Source organism: Tachypleus tridentatus, chromosome 4, assembly GCF_004210375.1.
Source record: "Tachypleus tridentatus isolate NWPU-2018 chromosome 4, ASM421037v1, whole genome shotgun sequence".
Classification (NCBI taxonomy): Eukaryota; Metazoa; Arthropoda; class Merostomata; order Xiphosura; family Limulidae; genus Tachypleus; species Tachypleus tridentatus.
Genome location: NC_134828.1, coordinates 7401417 through 7423763, shown reverse-complemented (window position 1 = coordinate 7423763; position 22347 = coordinate 7401417). Strand labels below are relative to the sequence as shown.

The following is a 22347-nucleotide window of genomic DNA, read 5'->3' as shown; positions in this document are numbered from 1 at the left end:
CTATAAAAAATGTATTTTCTAAAGTGACGCTAGGGCACTTTGTCCTTACCATCACATTTTAGAAGAGGGTTGGAATTATCATTGTGTTAAAGTTATTCTTAAAAGCGAAACGTTATTTTCAGTTAAGACTTCATTTGCTTTTTAACGTCAACATAAAATATACCGAAGTTTGAGTAAGATAAACTATGCCAAAGTAAGGTGAATTATATCTCTGTAGTTTTTGTACTTTATTTATTTACACTAACTCGCTGCCTGAGTTTAGGCTGTAGCGTTGTATTTTGTTGTTCCACTAAATATGAACTAGTGGTACTAGTGATAAAACATTTTTAGCAAACGTAAAAGCAAACTATTTCGTGGGTCAGCTATCTTATATATAAAGAAAATGTTGTCGTAGATATTCAGTTGTCTTTATGTGTTTAGATATTACAGAATAACTTGACTCTCTTGATTAATTTGGCAAATAAACTTTACTTGTAGTAAGTTATAATTTGGACCACATATTTAGAGTATATAACAAACCATTAAGAAGAATGAGTGAAAAAAAAATGAGTGGGGGAGTTTGACACGGTGGTGGATAAGTCACTAAAGCCATAAAGGCAGTGTTCTGTTGCTAAAAGAAAAGTTAATTGAATTTTAAGGTTTATTTATAGTCATGTCTTGGTGTGTTGTTTGATTAGTCTTTTTAGCCATCCAAGTAGTGTACTATTCTATTAGTAGGGTAAAAAAGAGTTTGGGTTATATTTATAGAAATGTTGAATATAACTCTAAAGCCAATAATTTTTCATTTCATTATGTAGGTATCTGGTTAGGTTACCTTTTGAATATTGTGTGCAACCAAAGGAAGCATACATAGTGATTTGTGTACATAAATAATAACTATATAAGGAAACAAAACTACTTAACCAGATTCTCGGGAACAATTGTTCTTATAAATATCTTGTATAACATTTAATCAAAATCTCTGAAAATTGAAGTACTCAAATTTACTGCAATACTGTTGAACATACGAGGTCTGTTCAAAAAATACGCGGACTTTGAATTGCGCGGCTCCAGTTGGTTCCAGGGGAATCCGCTTGGTGTCGCTAGGTTTGCACAGATCAGCTGATTACGACGCCATTTCCCGATTGCAGATATCTTCATTTGTGTATTAGCTACGCGGTTTTAAAAGAAGTGCAATTTTTTCGTTTGGCGGATTTCAAAATGGAGCAACGACTTGCTGTGAAATTTTGTGTTAAACTTGGAAAATCTGCGACTGAAACTTTTGCTATGCTTAACATGGCTTACGGTGATGTTGCTATGAAGCGTACGGCATGTTTCAAGTGGCATGAACGTTTTAAGGATGGTCGACAGTCCATTGAAGATGATGAGCGTCCTGGACGTCCTTCCACGTCAACTGACGACCCACACGTCGACAAAATCAACACCCTGGTGCGGGTAAACCGACGTCTGACTGTCGGGGAGCTTGCTGAAGAGTGTAGGATATCAGCTGGATCTTGTTACGAGATTTTGACCGAAAAATTGAAGATGCACCGCGTTGCTGCGAAATTTGTGCCTCAGAACTCGTGAGTTATTGGCCAAACACTCGATCACTGTTCTTTCCCACCCCCCCCTACTCACCTGACCTTGCTCCTTGCAATTGTTTCTCATTCCCCAAACTCAAAAGACCCTTGAAAGAAGAAGATTTGAGACGATTCCCGAGATTAAGGCAAATGCGACGAAGGAGCTGGAGGACATTACAAAAGAAGCGTACCAGGACTGTTTCAACAAGTGGAAACACTGTTGGGATAAGTGTGTGCGTTGGGGAGGAGAGTACTTTGAAGGAATCCCAGACCTGTAACTTCTAAATAAAGTACATTTTGTTTTATGACGTCAGTCTGCGTATTTTTTGAACAGCCCTCGTATTAAATGTGTGATTTTAATTTAAAGTTAGCAAGTTTGTAAGACATGATCTTTCTTTTCCAAATTCATGTTGACTATCTGTAATATCAGACTTGTCTAACTGTTCTTGTGTGATTCCTTTAAGTATAGACTACTAATTTCCAAATCACTTAACATAAAACTGATTTGTAATTACTTGAAGATTTTGTAGTTTATTAAAATTCATGTGATGTTGGCTAATCCTCAATCTTCTGTCACCTTACTACTTTTAAGTACATTCATTAAAATTCAAGATTAACACCTCACAAATGTACTCGGTTTCTTCTTTCCTTCTCCAGGGATATATTACCTAAAATAAAAGATTATATTGCCTTATATAGTAGTTAACTATTTTTCAAAAGTATTGATTGTATCGTACCTTGTCATAAAAATTTGTTGTTTTGAACTTCAAAAATAAGTAATGTTTAATAATGTGATATAAGTAAGCTGTACTAGTAATAATATGTTTACATTTTTATCTCCTTGTAGATACTACTGTGATTACTGTGACACATTTTTGACTCACGACTCGGTGAGTAACGTTAAGTTTGAGTGTTTATTTCGTGACTGATTTATTAGATGCAGGGTTTCTCTGTACGTAAGTTATTGCAAAGATAGAAGTGTAAAAGAATTATATTATTTTTATTGTGTTTAATGGGTGTATGTAATTTTCTCAGTGCCATGTTCATTTTTGTTTTTTGTGATTTAATACACTTTTGTCAAATTTGGTTTTCATTTTAAAGATGTTACATATAGAATTGTTCATCTTTTCATTTTGTTCATGTGGAAGTTCTTTGGAAGGATATTTTTCATCTAAACCATTATTTGACAAAATTCTGTGTGTATCAGTCTCTTACACCTGTCAAACCACTTGACACCAGCCTTAGGATGTATTCTTAGGTCCTCCAGGAAGGGAACAGCAGGATTGGTAGTTGTATCTCCTCCACTGGGAGAGGTGCCCCCAATTTACTTTCCTTAAATTATGTTCATTTAATTGGAAAAAATTAAACCAGTTATTACCAAATCTGATGTGTACCCATAGGGCTCCAGAGATGTGATCTGGAAGGCTTGGCATTTGATCATTAGTTATCACCCCTGTTAGATTCTATGCCTTCTTGCATTCAACAGATGTATTAGCTAGGTTCATTTTAAGTGGATGAACATTTGTGTCAGTTAGGTCATTTCAATCAATAAGTAATCACTACATAATCAAGGAATTATAAATACTATTTTGAATCTAGTAAACATGTTTTCAGTAAACCTTCAAGTATTCTCTGCACATAAATTTGGAGTTTTTTAGTAAGGTTCTTTTAGTATAAATTTTATCTCTGAACTCTTAAAGTCAGTCTAACTTGGTGTGAATGTTAAGAATAAAAATTCCTTTTATCTTTGTTTTTATATTTGTATGAAACTAAAACTCCAGAACATCCTAAAATAGTAAGTAACTTGTACTCTGCTCTTTTCTATATTGTAACACTAACAGTAGGGTAGAATTATCAGTTCACAATGAAATAAAATTTTGAAACATGAAAATATCAACACATTTTATTTCAGTGCATAGTTTATTTATAAAACTACTATTCACTTTCATCAGTTAACTTTTTACATATAGTTGTATGACATACAGTTCATTCATGTCTAAAATGAACACTTTACAGAAGAAAGATACTAACAAAACACCTACCTGCTGCATACATAACATTCTGCACTGTAACCTAATCAGCTAATCCTTTGTTAAAACTTCTTGCACAAAGTCTTGCATTTTTAAATGTTTTATAATGCAAATAATACACAACTCACTATTATAAAATATCATACAACTAATATAACTTTCTAGCTAATATTTAACTAAGTTACAATTTTTAAATGGTATAAGTGCTAAATTGCTAGTGGGGATATGTGGTTAAATCTGCCATCAGATTGAGGACTGTTGAAAGTTTTAAACTGGAAATAAGCTCTTTCTATTGGTTATAAAGAAGTACATTAAATAATAAGTGGTTTTCAAAGTGACCTCTGTTGTGAGTTGAGAAAAGGTATGAATATCTAACTAAATGGAGAAATTAAGACATTGAAATTGTACATTGGACTTAAGAATTGTTTGTCATGGAGAAATTAGGACATTGGAATTGTACATTGGACTTAAGAATTGTTTGTCATGGAGAAATTAGGACATTGGAATTGTACATTGAACTTAAGAATTGTTTGTCATGGAGAAATTAGGACATTGGAATTGTACATTGGACTTAAGAATTGTTTGTCATGGAGAAATTAGGACATTGGAATTGTACATTGAACTTAAGAATTGTTTGTCATGGAGAAATTAGGACATTGGAATTGTACATTGGACTTGAGAATTGTTTGTCATATGTACAAAACACAGACAATGTGCATGTTGGAACATTGGTTTTTTACTAGAAGTAGAAATGCTACTGATTTAGGGTTTTTTTTTAATTTATAACTTTGATAAAAACTTCAAATTATACCCAACATTTTAATGCTAGTGTTAGTGTCATAGATTAATGATAAAGTAGTTTAATTAAATGCTAGTGTTAGTGTCATAGATTAATGATAAAGTAGTTTAATTAAATGCTAGTGTTAGTGTCATAGATTAATGATAAAGTAGTTTAATTAAATGCTAGTGTCAGTGTCATAGATTAATGATAAAGTAGTTTAATTAAATGCTAGTGTCAGTGTCATAGATTAATGATAAAGTAGTTTAATTAAATGCTAGTGTTAGTGTCATAGATTAATGATAAAGTAGTTTAATTAAATGCTAGTGTTAGTGTCATAGATTAATGATAATGTAGTTTAATTAAATGCTAGTGTTAGTGTCATAGATTAATGATAAAGTAGTTTAATTAAATTCTGAAAGTAAGCATATGAAATGTAGTGGCATGCAGAGAAGTCTGATTTGTATTTAGGGGGTTAGGTTAACCACTTGTTTATTGAATGTGACATAATTGGGTCACAAGTGACACACACTGTGAAATAGTTACTTCCTGCAAACTGTAGATGGCAGAATGTTTGTCATAAGGTTTTCTTCACACATTTGTTGTGTAGGCTAATTGTTTGACTTTGAGAGCCATCATGGTGAATAGGTGTGGTAAATATACACTTGACAAGTGGCACTGGGAAAAACATCTGTTAAGTATAGCGTCATATATTTATACATTTCATAGTATGCACTATTCAAATGGAGAAAAGCTAATATGTGAGTAGAAATTCCAGTAGTCTTTGACCCAAGTGACAATAAATCTCCAAGAACTACACCACAAAAAAAAACACACACCCACCCAGAAAACTGTAATATTGTAAATTCCTGGAAAACAATCCCAAACTGTGTATCAGAATTTCTACCTGGTTATTTTCTGGGAGACCATGGTATAAATGGTATTTGATCAAAACATAACAGCAGTGCAGATGTGAGGAGCAACTCTTGATAAATAGTTTGATACAAACAAGGAAGAAGTTAAAGATAGTTAGTAAATTAAAACAGCCTACAAAGATTAGTGTGTTCAGAAGTCAAGAGAAAGTTGTTGTTATCAATGTTACAAGTGCAGATAATTCACAAAATAAAGCAAGTAGAATGTTTGAGCACAAAATTCTAGTGTGTGTAACCTTTAAAGGAAGATGTAACTATTGATGAAAGTTTAAAAGCTAGCATTTATTCAGTAAAATCCTTTTAAATATTTTAAATAAAATTGTATGTCTGTAATCCTGTGGTGATGGCTTCTCATGTAATGTATACACTGGTCAAAAGTATCAGTGATCTAGACCTTTCATTAGGTAATAGTTCTTAATATGATAATTCTATAATTGGTATATGTCTTATTCTCAAAGGTAAAAAATGTTTAATTATCTTGCCAAACACAACTTAGAGAGAAGTGAATATGCTGTACAATACAACCATAATGTAGAAAGACTTAATAAGAAACTGGTTTCTGTATTATCCACAGTGAGTGATACTGCATGTGTGACCGATATATAATTTTTTCTTAATTTTTTTTAAAGACTCAAATATAGATTATAAATTTTGTTAGATTATAGTGGAATTCTATGATGTTCATATTGTGATTTATGACTTTTGGTTATTTCAAATGTGGTTATGTATAAAACCAAAGTTTCTTTCGTGTTCTCTGTGTGCAAAATTTGATAAGGCTTGGTAACCTATGGCAAGTAGCAATCATGTACGTAGTTTGTAACTATAAGAGTTGTTTGCTATCCTTTATTTACTGGCTTGTGATTTAAGGAAAGTAAGTTTAAGAACTTTTGTTAATATTAATAATGTACGTACATGTATAATGTGTAACAAGTGAAATGTGACTGTATATTACAAATAACTTGTCCTCTAACACAACCAAGACAGGCCACTTTGCAAAGACTAAAGGTCAGTTTGAAATGTATTTAGGAGCTTTTAGAGATTACACAAATATTAAGAATAATGAAGAATAATATCTATCATAACATGAAAACCTTCACACATACTAGTAACTAAACAATTTTATTTTTAAATAAATCTTTAGTAAAAATACTTTATTAAAAATTTTTTGTGTACAAGAAAAATTTGTTTACTAAAACTCAACCAAAGTTTGTGAAGATGTTCTTGCCATATCAAAAGTTATAGTATAAATATCTGAGGTGTGTATACAAACTTGTGTATTTTATATTGAGCTCATCATGATAAATACTACGTTTTTCTCTAACTTTCAGTTTTATGTGATCTCCTTCTTTGTCTAATTTTCTGTTGCTCATGTTTTAATATCCTAATTCTTTTCTTTAAATATTCCATTTCCATTGTTTTATGTGGTGAAAACAAAGTCTTGTCCATGTAAATGGAAGTTGACATGCTTTCTTTAGTGTACACAGTGGTAGGCCACATTTGTAAATACTATCTGCACTACATTAATGCAAAGAATAAATTTACTTTACCATTTCACAGTCATATCAAAAGAAAACTCGCCAACTAATTCACTGTGATGACTAGACAACTTTACTATCTTGAAATAAAGTTCAGCTATCTTTTTGATGTTTCACTGACCCAGAACTTCATCTACCCATGACTGTACTAGAAAATCTAATGTCAAATCTTTAGAACTTTCTAGGCCTAACTCAACATTATTGTTACTCAGTTCTATTTAACAAATTACAAGAATAAAAATAATTTACAATGTTGTCTTATAAATTTATGTAATTAATATTAAAATTTAATGAAAGTAGGCTGAGGTTTATTCTGTGCGTATTGTAATGCTTGCTGATAAACCATAACCCTCTTACTATAATGAATAACATGCACTTGTCTGGGCATTGTCCTTCAGCCTTGACAATGACGAATGCCTGTTCATCGTGTACTTTCTCTTATTTGTGGTTGGATCTTTTTCCCAAAGTGAGATATAGAACCATAACTTGAGATATTGAAGTATGTTATAAGTAGTAATGACTTCATAGCAAATTAGCCAATGATTAGCCTTGAGGCAGATACTAATACCCAAGATATCACACCTGGAAAAACTAGTTTTGGGCAGTTTTTGTAGGTCATATATTGTAGGTCAAAATCACTTAGACAATGTCTGATATTGAAATAGATACTAGTGATAGCAGAAGTGTATATATTGCAGGTCAAAGTTACTTAGACAATGTCTGATATTGAAATAGATACTAGTGATAGCAGAAGTGTATATAGTGCAGGTCAAAATCACTTACAAGCTGATGAAACTTTTGACAATGAAAATGAGTAATTTAGTGCTCATAAATTGAACCCTTTCAAATGTTTGTTGATTGGGCTCCTCTACTTAACATTTTTGAAGATGGACCTAGTCCAGAGCCAGAATTATTACATAGTTTTAGGAGTTAACACTGCTATAGGCTTCAGTGAAAATGAGCATTCTTGATTGCTTCAGTGATGTTTGACACCTGATGTTACAAACCATCTTGTGTCCTGTGTAAATGATAAAGCTGAATCGTGTTTAATACAAATCCTCAAAGGACATTGTAAATATCATGTTCAGTATGAAGATATCAATCACTGACATCTACACCTTTTTAACTTTGTATTTTTGTACAGAAACTTAAACAGTGAAATGAACCAGTACTTAGGAAGGTATTCAAACTAGGTGTTCATTTTATCCTGTGTAACAATCACAAGCAGAGACGGATATTAGTCCATAATGAAATTTTGGTGGTTTAGTGAGGTTGGTGACATAAAGAACAGTGTTCCTTCTACATGTTTAAATGCATGTTTGTTGCTAATTCAATGGAAAATGTTGATGCAGGTGAGTGCATTTTCACTGATGGAGTCTTTAATGCTATGGAAGGGGCAACTTGGCTTTTTTGTCAGTTTGGAAAGGACAGACAATTGAGGTTTAGAATAAAACTATGTGCAACAATATAAAGAATGGAATGACTATAACTTTAGTGTTCACTATGGAAAAGACCAGTCCACTCAGTTAGACATTCCTGGTGCCAACCAGCTTTTCTCCAGTGAACAAATAGCTGTATATTTGGCACAGTCTATTCTGGACCAAGGACATCACATCATTGTTCATGTTTGTTTTTCTTTTTAGATTCCCACAAGACTGATGATAGCAACTATTTGTTCAAACAGGTCTTCCCAAGGAGTTTGAATAGTGCCAACAGTGCTATAAGGCAGATTCTTAAAGGAAAACGAATGGGAGAACAAGAAAACAGTAGATGTGGTAACAACAAAGTATGCAGCTGGAATGGTAGAAAAGATAAATATATTGTGGAAGAATCCATAAAGTTTACCAGAAGCCATATCATATAGAAGAAATATGAGTACATGGGAGGAGTAGATATGGCAGACCCGCTCTTAGAACCATATGACCCAAATCAGAAATCCCATGCATAGTTCAAATAGTTAAGCCTTTGCCTGCTTTTGTGGATGGTCCTGAATGGTTATCTTTATACAGAAACAGTCAGTAAAAGAATGAAATTAAAACATTACATTGTAAAACTTGTAGAACAACGGTTGATAAAATACAGTCCCAAGGACAGTGAGATAATCAAAATATGTGGCAAACAACCTTCACTTCAAACGAATACAGGGAGCAGAGCAGGTGGTCTATGCATTGGTCAATATCCCTCAGTTGCCTGTGAGATAATCAAAATATGTGACAAACAACCTTCACTTCAAACGAATACAGGGAGCAGAGCAGGTTGTCTATGCATTGGTCAATATCCCTCAGTTGCCTGCCATTTAGGTGACACACCACTGATGTCATATTTACTATTCTAAAAGGATGGAACAAAATGTTGCATAGGCTATCCCAAAAAGCCAGGCATATGTTCGCTGGACCATTGAGTAATAATCTATTTCAAGACATTAGAATATATATTAAATGTCATTTAAAACTTGTTCCTGGTATTGTACGTCACCTTCCCAAAGTTGTGGAGAAGGGAATAATGGTATTTGTATAATGAAGAGGCCCAGTATGATCAGGTGGATAAGGCACTTGAATCGTAATCTGAGGATTTTTGGTTCAAACCCCATTCACACCAAACATGCTCACCCTTTCAGTTGTGGGGTATTATAATGTGATGATAATCCCACTATTCATTGGTAAGAGTAGCTCAAGAGTTGGCAGTGGGTGGTGATGATTAGCTGCCTTCCCTCTAGTCTTACACTGCCAAGTTGGAGATGACTAATGCAGATAGCACTCATGTAGCTTTGCATGAAATTAAAAGCAAACTATAATGAAGAATAATTTTGACCTTTCATGGTTCAGAACATAATGCAAATTTGTCTAATGTGCTGATGATGTGACCATAATCACCATTTATGGTTAAGAAACCCTTTTATTTTACATTTAATGTGAAATCATTCACTATAATGTTTTCTACAACAATAATCATATGTTTATATTTCAAGTATATAGGGTACATGGTTTATGTATACATATCTGATACTTAATCCTATACTTGGAGAGCCACCTACAATAAGCTTGCATTGCAAGAGTACCCTATTGTAACCACATAACACTAGGGCAACTGATTTAAGCTACCACTGACCTTTAAAACTGTTAAGCGCTTATAAGTGTGAGGTTGAGCATATGTTGTAAACTGTAAGTGTACTTTGTCATGTTTCATGCATGCAATGAATGTGACAGGGGTAAACAGTTTTAACACCAACTTTCTTAGGAGTGATAAAAACATGAAAATTGATACATGTATGTTTTGTGATATTTGTTTTAATGGTGAAGTTATAAATAGGCCCAGTGATAAGTTAACTTTGCTATCAGTATTAAATTTACCACTGTTGTTATTACATTCTTCTGTAGCTTGAGTTTTTAAAATTTAACAGCTGTCTTATCATAAGTCAACTGCCACTAATGAAAGCATTAATAGAAAGGAATTTCCCATAGCTCATTAACATTGCAGAAAATCTGCAATCATTTTAATTTAAGCTTTGTGTATCAGTTTTGACATGTTTTTATCATTCTTAAGTTATGGTATAAAAGCAGTGTTATGTATTAATTATGCATATACATATAAGTTACTTTCAGAGATTATGACATACTGGTATGTTATAAGAAATGTTTTAACAGTTTCCTTAACATGTCCATTTGTACAATTTTAAGGGTCTGTGCTACCTTCAGTAAACAAATCTTTAACAGCTTTCATTCTAAACAGGTTAACAGTACGTATTTAACTGTTAATTAAACGTGAACACTAAGCCTTCAGTCAACTGTATAAGATAAAGGAAGCTGCTATACTCTACTGTGTTCAATCATAATGGTTGCTTCACAGAAGGAACTGTTACCCTTTGGTGGAGATAGTGTGGTATCTTAATTTCACAGCCTTTAAGTAGTTGACAGTGTACTTTAAGCCATGGAGAGGTAGTAATGTAATGGTAAATTCCACTTTTTGTTAGTAAAACATCATCCAAGTGTTGGCAGTAGGTAATGTCAATTACCTGTCTTTTTTATCATGTATTGTTCCTAAATTAGAATTGGCTAGGATAAGTAACTTCAGTAGTCTTGGAAACACTAGTTTTAATTCATGAATTCCAAAACAATTCGATGAAACCAAACAATCCTAATTTTAATGAAAATGAGAAATCATAATGGTGGACATTTGATAACTTCAACAGTTGGAATAACTGAAAACCATAATAATAAGAAATATTAATTTTGATTATTTTGTGACTTTAATATAGTTTGTTATTCGAGTTTATCAGCAAACGAGCTTGGAGTATTGCTTGCCAAACATAAAAAGTGAGTGCATGAAACTTCTGTAAGTCAAATGTACACACACACACAGACAGAAACTTGAGTGATTTCCATTCTGTATCATTATTGGGTTAGTTAAAAGTAAAACATTGTTTATTATTAGTTATTGTAGATAGTAACACAATTATACAAGATCAGTGTATTCAACATAGTAAAACATTGTTTATTATTAGTTATTGTAGACAATTATACAAGATCAGTGTATTCAACATAGTAAAACATTGTTACTGTCTACAATAACTAATAATAAACACAGTTATACAAGATCAGTGTACTCAACATAGTAAAACATTGTTTATTAGTTATTGTAGATACACAGTTATACAAGATCAGTGTACTCAACATAGTAAAACATTGTTTATTAGTTATTGTAGATACACAATTATACAAGATCAGTGTATTCAACATAGTAAAACATTGTTTATTATTAGTTATTGTAGACAGTAACACAGTTATACAAGATCAGTGTATTCAACATAGTAAAACATTGTTTATTATTAGTTATTGTAGACAGTAACACAGTTATACAAGATCAGTGTATTCAACATAGTAAAACATTGTTTATTATTAGTTATTGTAGACAGTAACACAGTTATACAAGATCAGTGTATTCAACATAGTAAAACATTGTTTATTATTAGTTATTGTAGACAGTAACACAGTTATACAAGATCTGTGTATTCAACATAGTAAAACATTGTTTATTATTAGTTATTGCAGATAGTAACACAGTTATACAAGATCGGTGTTTATTATTAGTTATTGTAGACAGTAACACAGTTATACAAGATCAGTGTATTCAACATAGTAAAACATTGTTTATTATTAGTTATTGTAGACAGTAACACAGTTATACAAGATCAGTGTATTCAACATAGTAAAACATTGTTTATTAGTTATTGTAGACAGTAACACAGTTGTACAAGATCAGTGTATTCAACATAGTAAAACATTGTTTATTATTAGTTATTGTAGACAGTGACACAGTTATACAAGATCAGTGTATTCAACAGTTATTTCTCTCTCTAGCCATCAGTTAGAAAAACTCATTGTAATGGACGGAAGCATAAAGAGAATGTGAAGTTTTATTATCAGAAATGGATGGAAGAACAAGCCCAAAGTCTTATTGATGCAACAAGTAAGTGTTTTTACAGTCTGTCCAAGCCTTATAATAATAATAATAATAATAATAATAATAATAACAAGTAAGTGTTTTTACAGTCTGTCCAAGCCTTATAATAATAATAATAATAATAATAATAACAACAAGTGTTTTTACAGTCTGTCCAAGCCTTATAATAATAATAATAATAATAATAATAACAACAAGTGTTTTTACAGTCTGTCCAAGCCTTATAATAATAATAATAATAATAATAATAACAACAAGTGTTTTTACAGTCTGTCCAAGCCTTATAATAATAATAATAATAATAATAACAACAATAACAAGTGTTTTTACAGTCTGTCCAAGCCTTATAATAATAATAATAATAATAATAATAAGTAAGTGTTTTTACAGTCTGTCCAAGCCTTATAATAATAATAATAACAAGTGTTTTTACAGTCTGTCCAAGCCTTATAATAATAATAATAACAAGTGTTTTTACAGTCTGTCCAAGCCTTATAATAATAATAATAATAATAATAATAATAATAACAAGTGTTTTTACAGTCTGTCCAAGCCTTATAATAATAATAATAATAATAACAACAAGTGTTTTTACAGTCTGTCCAAGCCTTATAATAATAATAATAATAATAATAATAATAATAACAACAAGTGTTTTTACAGTCTGTCCAAGCCTTATAATAATAATAATAATAATAACAACAAGTGTTTTTACAGTCTGTCCAAGCCTTATAATAATAATAATAATAATAATAATAACAACAACAACAAGTGTTTTTACAGTCTGTCCAAGCCTTATAATAATAATAATAATAATAACAACAAGTGTTTTTACAGTCTGTCCAAGCCTTATAATAATAATAACAACAACAACAAGTGTTTTTACAGTCTGTCCAAGCCTTATAATAATAATAATAATAATAATAACAACAACAAGTGTTTTTACAGTCTGTCCAAGCCTCATAATGTGTGAATGATTTCACAAATGTTGGATTAGCCACCACAGTCCCATCCTGTAGCTCTAAAATCATTTATATAATGATGTAAAGATGTCTTCCAGGGTTATATGAGGTGTAGATAAATATCTTGCAATATATAATTATTTACTTAATTTCCTCCTGTATTAATAGATAGAATTTATTTAAACATTTTTAATTTTTGTATATCATAAAATGTATATTTTCACAAGTTTTCAGTGTTACATTAGCTCAACTATGTTCAGAAAGTTTGGAAGGTGAGGGTTACACATTCATTAAGTCAGTAGCTTTTTTTACTTCTATCTTTTAAACAAGGAGTCAAAACTGTTATTTTAATATCTTGTGAAACCTGTATGTTTTGCTGTATAAACATAAATTCAGTCTTAACTTTCATAACTGTGAGACGTACATGTTATATTTATTGCTTATGTTTTGTAATACCTGAAAATATTTAAATCACCAGAGAAGAACCTCAGAAATAGTAGTTCTAATAAATAATATATCTTAGTTTTAAGATTTTTGTTTTGCTAGGTAAAAATTATACTCCACTGATGTTGGATCTTTCAGGCAATAAACCCCGTTCAAATGAAACTGGTTTTTACAAGAACTAATCTCATTTTTTAAGCAATTTGAAAACTTTCTCAAAACAATTCAAAGATATTTATGATAAATTTAATTTTGTTATATAGGAAAGAGTGTGACATAGTGGTGTACATTTTCAGTAAGTTATCACTTTGAACATGTAATTTGTACATAATAAAAACAACAAACTTTAACATTTTCGCTGTTAAGCCACATTTAATGTTTTGTAAATAATGTACATGTAAGTAAAATTAGAATTGTTTGGTACACAGGTTACTTTAACAACATTGTAATAAAATTAATTTTGGAGATTCATTAAAGCCAACTGTTAAGAAATTTAAACTAGGAATTTATATTCTTCTTAAATTATGTTCATAATTTATCAATACTTAAGTAACAAATCCTGCAAGTGCAGTTTTCTTGCAAGTTTGTAAGAAATTTCAAGTAAAGAGTATATTTCGTAGTCTATGGGTGGTAATGGTTACCTAAGTGAAGGAACCTTAATTTGGATAAGGCTGTACTGGTTGTGGTTACCTAAGTGTAGGAACCTTAGTTTTGATAAGACCATACTTATCTAAATGTCAGTGTTTAATAATGCATGTGAATTTCTCAAGCACACTTAATGTTCTACATATATGTTGAAAGAAAAGTTGGTACTTGTCTCAGTATCCAAATCTCTTCTCTTAATATCCATGATCCTGTAGTATATGAATGAAGTCAGTTTCATTTTCAAAGAATGTTTTATATCTGTATGATGGAATATTAAATGTTAACTGCATTATGTAAGTGAAAATGGACTAGTATCACAATAAAACTGTTATTACATATACCTTTTCACAATCTAAAAACTTTCAAATGTTTAATTCATTTCTATGTTCCTTTTGCAGTGCCTCGTATAAATATACAATCATAAAATTATATGGTTATTTTATGTACAAAATCTTTTACTTAAAGAAAATTCTCTTACAGGGCACTTGTACCTCAATCACTTTTTTATTTTTATTTTAGCTGCAGCATTTAAAGCTGGAAAGATTCAGTCTGGACAGTTCCCACAAGGTCCAAACAAGCCACCAGCTGTTACTACTGGAGGAGCTATGATACCCCAACCTGTAGGTCTACAAGGTAGGTTTTAAGTAACTAACTGTAGTCACTGGTCCTGACTTTAAGAACTTAGAATGTGACTGATGGAAGAGAACTTGTGTTACTCCTTGCAGACGGTCTACAAGGTAGGATTTAAGTAACTAACTGTAGTCACTGGTCCTGACTTTAAGAACTTAGAATGTGACTGATGGAAGAGAACTTGTGTTACTCCTTGCAGACGGTCTACAAGGTAGGTTTTAAGAAGCTAGGTACGGCTGCTGCTGGAGAAGTAGTCATGCTTGTTTCTTAGGTGTGTTGTAAGTATTTAAGTAGAATGAGGTTACTAATGGATAAGATAAACATAATTTGTGTATCTCTAAATCTATATAATGCATGACCTGGAACAATAATTTACTGAAATAAAGTTTGTAGTTAATTTGTATCACATTATAGTCTTGGCTTGTCTTTTGTAACAAAAAACAAAACAATATTCAATTAAGATATAATTGGTTGCTAGTATACTTACCCAAGAACCTTACGTTTTGTCTGGTTTTTGAATGTTAAAACAAAAGTCTACTTTATGGAGTTAGATATAATTAACATTTTGTTCAAATAAACTGTTACATTTGACACGATGATAAAAGATATTCATTAATGTTTATTATTAATAATTTATAATTGCTTGTTGTCATGACTTAGTCATATTTATTTGAAATGTGAAGTTTTTTCTGTAAGTAACTTGATACAATCTCTAAGTAATTGTTATATGCAGTAGGATTGGTGTGTAGTTTTTTTTAAGTTATAATGTGGTTCTGATACCACTGTTAATTTAATAAATGAAAAAACTTGCTGTATCTTTCTTTAACATTTTTAAATGGCTGATTAAGATAAGGTTCCAGTTTTGCCCTGTTTTTATCAACATTTTTGGTTTAGGCCAAGCAAATAATCAAATTCACTGGGATCTAGTGAATTAAATTTCCAACTAGGTTTAAAAACTTGCAATAACTTGAAAGTAACAAAAACTTGGAAGTGAATGTATAGAAATAGCAATGTTAAATGATCATGTGACATCAGAAATAACAAATACTTCATGAACACTTGCTGTTTTTTTTATAAAGGTGTGTACTTACATATAACAAATTTTGTGGAAAGTGATTAGATTTTTAAAACAGTTCTTTAAGGTAAAATGAAAGTGAGAGAGCCTTACATTGTCCAGCTTGTATGTTTTACTCAGTATTTATGTACATTATAAATTATTTTAGGAAACAATGCTCGAACTCCTGGACCAAATCAGAGAATGCCACTAGTTGGCCCACCACCAGTTGGCCCCATGATGGGACCAATGGGAGGCCCTATGCCAGTTATGGGTCCACACGGACCAGTTCATCCGAATATGATGATGCCAGGTGAGTTAGTTCTGTTTCTACTGATAACACAAGTAGTTTAAACCTGATTTAGCATTCACTAGCCTACTTATTTTTCAGTGACTCTCACTTATGTGAACATTGTTTAAATAATAATGAAATAATTTTAAGTTTAAACAATGTACAATAAGTACTTATAACATAGTGTACAATAAGTACTTATAACATAGTGTACAATAAGTACTTATAGCGTAGTGTGCAGTAAGTACTTATAGCGTAGTGTGCAGTAAGTACTTATAGCGTAGTGTGCAGTAAGTACTTATAGCGTAGTGTGCACTAAGTACTTATAGCGTAGTGTGCACTAAGTACTTATAGCGTAGTGTGCACTAAGTACTTATAGCGTAGTGTGCACTAAGTACTTATAGCAGCGTGGTGTGCACTAAGTACTTGTAGCAGCGTGGTGTGCACTAAGTACTTGTAGCAGCGTGGTGTGCAGTAAGTACTTGTAGCGTGGTGTGCACTAAGTACTTGTAGCAGCGTGGTGTGCAGTAGGTACTTGTAGCGTAGTGTGCAGTAGGTACTTAAAGCTGTTCAGGATAAACAAACGTAGTTTCGTGTTACAATTTCAAGTTGTTTGAAAGATAAATGGTAACTAACATTTACTTTGTTTTATGGGATACAGAGTTACAGTCAGGGAAAATAAAATGTCATGTTTTACTGAAAAAAGTTAGAAATTTATTTAGAACGTTTCAGCAGCTCTACAAATGAAATGATTATTGAGGTGAAGAAAAGTATTATTAATCTTTATATAAAAATCACTATTTTCTGACCTATGAGACAAATATGCTCAATGTAGTTACGAACAAATCTTTATTAAAAATACTTCATTAGAACAACCAAATTTTCGTACACAAAAGGTGAAAGTTTACCAGATTTTTAGAAGATGCACATACTGTATTAGAATTTATAACTTGGAAACTATAACAAGTACAACATGTTTGTCAGCTAGTTTGAAATAAACTGAGATAATGTGCCCTGGTGTTAGTGCATTTTATTATAATGGAATTAAAATTCATTAGGCAAGAAAAAGCTATAATAATAATAATATCAGAATGCAATCTGGGTTGTGATGATTGCACTTCCTTAGCTTTTTTTTGTGAAGACATTTTACTATGCAAACTTCTAGAATCTCTAATGGTAACATTTTTACCATAATACCTGAAGTAGCATTATTAAATGGAAAAAACAAATCTGTTATGATTTGTCATTGAATAGCAATAACTTTTGTAAATTTATTAGTATCGGAAACAAACTGTGAATCATTATATATTGTACTATTTATAATTAAAGGACAGCAGTAAACAGTCTCTGATTGTTATACTTTTAACTACCTTACTAAAATTTATTCATTTTCCTTGTATCAATAGAGAAGTTACGTTGGCAGTGTTGGACAGTAGTTTCCTGTTGAGGAAGCTTGTAATGTTCGAGGGTAAAGATGCCTAAATAAGTATTTCACTCAACTCTCTATATAAGATATAAAAATCAGAATATAGATTTTAATGTTACTCTACGTTGTCATTGTACCAGTTTGAAAGTTGTTCTTAATTGGTTTGTGTGTTTAAATACCATTATTTAAGTTTACTTTTTTATAATAGTACATAAAATGTTAACATTATGTATTATGAATTCTTCATAATTTTAAAAACACAATATGGGGGGTAAGGTAATAGGTGAAATAACTATTATATCTTTTGTGTTCTGTTAAGATAATTTGTTTTTGAACAGTTTTTTTGCACTAAGTAGTTTATTAATTTTATTCTTACTTATTATTTCTTGAGTTAACACTGATGCTAAACTAAAACATCAAGCTGTTGCATATGAACTGTCAGATTTTCATGTGCAAATCTGAAACCTGATTTTTAGTGACTGAAACATAAATTTGTCAGAATAATATTGTCTGGTTTATTTCAGAAACAAAATCATATTTATACTGATTCTTATCACCATGGATAAGACTGATATTCATGTTATTTTCTTGTATGAGTTCAAGCCTGGTTACAATATGGCATAACATCAATCGTGCATTTAGTGAGCACACAGCACAGCACTGGTTTAGATTTCACTCTGGTTTCAAAAGCTTTGAAAATAAACCTCAAGGCCCCCCTCACACAGCCATTAACAAGGAAGAACTGAAGGCCTTAGTTGAATTAGATGCCTGCCAAACCATAAGAGAACTTACCAACAAACTTATTCATGATTCAACAGTCTTCCAACATCCTGAAGCAATTGGTAAGGTGAAAAAACTCAAATTTGTACTTCTAGAATTGACTAAAAACGATCAGACAAGATGAGTTAATTTGTTCCTCACTCCTTACTAGTTAAAAACAATCCATTTCTCCATGGAATTGTCTCCTTACTCTCTAGGGAAACAACCCATTTATCCATGGAATTGTTTCCTTACTCTCTAGGGAAACAACCCATTTATCCATGGAATTGTCTCCTTACTCTCTAGGGAAACAACCCATTTATCCATGGAATTGTCTCCTTACTCTCTAGGGAAACAACCCATTTATCCATGGAATTGTCTCCTTACTCTCTACGGAAACAACCCATTACTCCATGGAATTGTCTCCTTACTCTCTACGGAAACAACCCATTTCTCCATGGAATTGTCCCTTACTCTCTCGGAAACAACCCATTTCTCCATGGAATTGTCTCCTTACTCTCTACGGAAACAACCCATTTCTCCATGGAATTGTCTCCTTACTCTCTACGGAAACAACCCATTTCTCCATGGAATTGTCTCCTTACTCTCTCTGAAACAACCCATTTCTCCATGGAATTGTCTCTTATTCTCTACGGAAACAACCCATTTCTCCATGGAATTGTCTCCTTACTCTCTAGGGAAACAACCCATTTCTCCATGGAATTGTCTCCTTACTCTCTCTTGAAACAACCCATTTCTCCATGGAATTGTCTCCTTACTCTCTACGGAAACAACCCATTTCTCCATGGAATTGTCTCCTTACTCTCTACGGAAACAACCCATTTCTCCATGGAATTGTCTCCTTACTCTCTACGGAAACAACCCATTTCTCCATGGAATTGTCTCCTTACTCTCTCACGGAAACAACCCATTTCTCCATGGAATTGTCTCCTTACTCTCTACGGAAACAACCCATTTCTCCATGGAATTGTCTCCTTACTCTCTACGGAAACAACCCATTTCTCCATGGAATTGTCTCCTTACTCTCTACGGAAACAACCCATTTCTCCATGGAATTGTCTCCTTACTCTCTCATGGAAACAACCCATTTCTCCATGGAATTGTCTCCTTACTCTCTACGGAAACAACCCATTTCTCCATGGAATTGTCTCTTACTCTAGGGAAACAACCCATTTCTCCATGGAATTGTCTCCTTACTCTCTCTGGAAACAACCCATTTCTCCATGGAATTGTCTCCTTACTCTCTACGAAACAACCCATTTCTCCATGGAATTGTCTCCTTACTCTCTACGGAAACAACCCATTTCTCCATGGAATTGTCTCCTTACTCTCTCACGGAAACAACCCATTTCTCCATGGAATTGTCTCCTTACTCTCTACGGAAACAACCCATTTCTCCATGGAATTGTCTCCTTACTCTCTACGGAAACAACCCATTTCTCCATGGAATTGTCTCCTGTGACAAAAAATTGATTCTTTTAAACGATGATGATCCGTAGAATGTTTTAACTACAAAAAATTACCAAAACATGTTAAGACCAGTTTTTCACTGTTACAAGCTTATGGTCAGTGTTTAGTGATTAACAGCTGGTGTGATCCATTATTCATTTTAAAACTTAGGAGAAGCAATCACAACATAGGAATATTTTTGTGAACTTATTTGTCATGAAAACACCTAGTAACAGTCAGTTGCAGTGGACCCTTACTTCATGACAATGCTCGACCTCACGTCTCGCACATTACTGTCCAACATCTAAACAAACTTAAGTACGAAACTTTACCTCATCCACCATAGTTGCTAGATCTTTGCCCTAAAGATTAATAGTTTTTAAACATTTGGATATTTCTTTAAAGGAAAAAAAACGTTTGCAAAACAAGGGTCAATTGAAAGTGACTTCAAAGATTTCGTTGCGTCAAATGATGCCCAGTTTGTTAAAGATGGTATTTGTAAATTTACTACTTGTTGGCAGAAGTGTATTGAATTTAAGGAATTTGTTTTGATTTAAATAAATTGAATGACAAAAATATGTACTTGTTTTACATTTTCCTTTAAAAATCCAACATTTCATATGCAACAGTCTATTTATGTGAAACACTTGGAAAAAAGAAAAATATGCTCTGAATTAAGAGAAACACAAAGAGATAATATTGATTAATTCAACATACTTTATAAAGAATCTAAGACAAGAGTTGAGTGTTGGAATGAGAAAATTTTGTAAACCAGTTTGAAGTAATTTTCTTGTATTAAAAGATATTAAATAGAACTATAAAATAGTTTTGTTTGGGTGGAGGTTGGACATTTAATTAGTAGATATGTTAGATTGGTTTCTACATCAAAACATTTAACTGTCTTCCCACAACTGGCTGTAGATGATGAAAGGCAGAAGTTAACTTGTGAGTGTATTACATATTCTGGTTCGTAACCTCATTTAATTTCCAGTGACAACTGACTAGAATATTGTCAGCATTTGGATTTTGTCTGATAGTTGGGATATCCCCAATGCATTTGGGTGCCATTACCATAGACATTATCCACTATGATAAGCTGACAGTCTAAACCAATAACAGTAATGGAATATTTAATTCACTAGTGTGTTATAGTACTCACTCAGTTGCCTGTTAACAATGAATGTAATCAATAGATGTTATTATTACAGTTTGTATTATTTATCTTTGTAATAGTTAAAATAGGGTCTTTTTTGTTAATCACCTGTGGTTAAATGTTAAGATAAACTACAGAATAATTTAACTTAATTTTAGAACAAACAGTTTCTCCTGTTGTATTAACCTAAAGTAAAACTATTGTTTGAGACACTGCTTCATTTAAACTGTATAATTTTTCTATTTAATGAAATAACTAAATTTGCTTCAAAGAATGAATAAGAGAAAGGATAGTTAAAGTAATATTAAATAAAGATTCACTTTGAACAAAACTAAACCACAATTAACATCTTCTGGTATGTTTATTCATTTACCTCCACATTCACAGTGTGAATAAATATTTAAATCCTGTATTCAGTACATAAGGCTTGGTCTGGTGGCTGTGGTGCTCGACTCCCAGTCTGTGGGTTGCAGGTTTGAGTCCCTATTCAACCAACAGTGCTCACCCTTTTGGCCATGACAATATTACATTGTTGTGATCAATCCCACTATTTGTAGCTCAAGAGTTGGCAGTTGATGATGACTAGTCATCTTCCCTCTAGTCAATTACTGCTAAATTAGGGACAGCTACTACAGATGGCCCTTGTGTAGCTGTGCATGCAATTCCAAACAATACCAAATCTATACTGAACAACTTTTTCTGAACTCCATAAGAGTTTAAAAAGGAAAATTAGTTTGAGTCCAGTAACAAAACATCAAGTAATAAGTTATAACACGAACACAAGTTGCATACCACTTCATCATGCTGAATCACACCTGTTTATTTTTCATTCTGTAAACATCATTGAGATCCAAGACTAAAGAAGCATCAGTTTTATTCAGGTATTTTGTTGTCACTAAATTTTTCAGTAATAAAATTTCAGTGGTTTAGAAATTGGATGAAAAAGAAAATGCTAATTGAAAGTCATAACAAGGTGACCAGTTGACTTTGAGGAAAGTTTATGTACTTAGTCTAAGCATGCTGATGAATCATTATGTGTGACAAATGTATTTTACCTTTTTTGTAGGCTGAAAACAAGTTTGTAACTTTAAGGAAGTGCTAACATTTTGTCTTTTTATAATTAATGATTTTTGTATACAGTGCTTTCTAACATGAAAGTATTTTTCCCTTTTCTTGTTTCACACTTTAAATGTTTATTCTCATAAATATGTGACTGCATTC

At 32.0% G+C, this 22347-nt stretch overlaps 2 protein-coding genes across 2 annotated transcripts in view; one reads left to right on the top strand and one right to left on the bottom strand.

Moving 5' to 3' along the window:
- Rab3 (RAS oncogene family member Rab3) overlaps positions 1 to 22347 on the bottom strand; it is a 111466-nt gene that overhangs the window by 35929 nt on the left and 53190 nt on the right. The gene's annotated exons all lie outside the window — the stretch shown is intronic.
- Positions 16 to 17866, top strand: LOC143248522 (U1 small nuclear ribonucleoprotein C-like). The gene is made up of 6 exons (XM_076496946.1): positions 16 to 193; positions 2407 to 2449; positions 12192 to 12300; positions 14862 to 14975; positions 16196 to 16339; positions 17725 to 17866. Exons 1-6 carry the CDS (start codon positions 186 to 188, stop codon positions 17763 to 17765), a joined length of 459 nt encoding a protein of 152 aa, XP_076353061.1. The 5' UTR covers positions 16 to 185; the 3' UTR covers positions 17766 to 17866.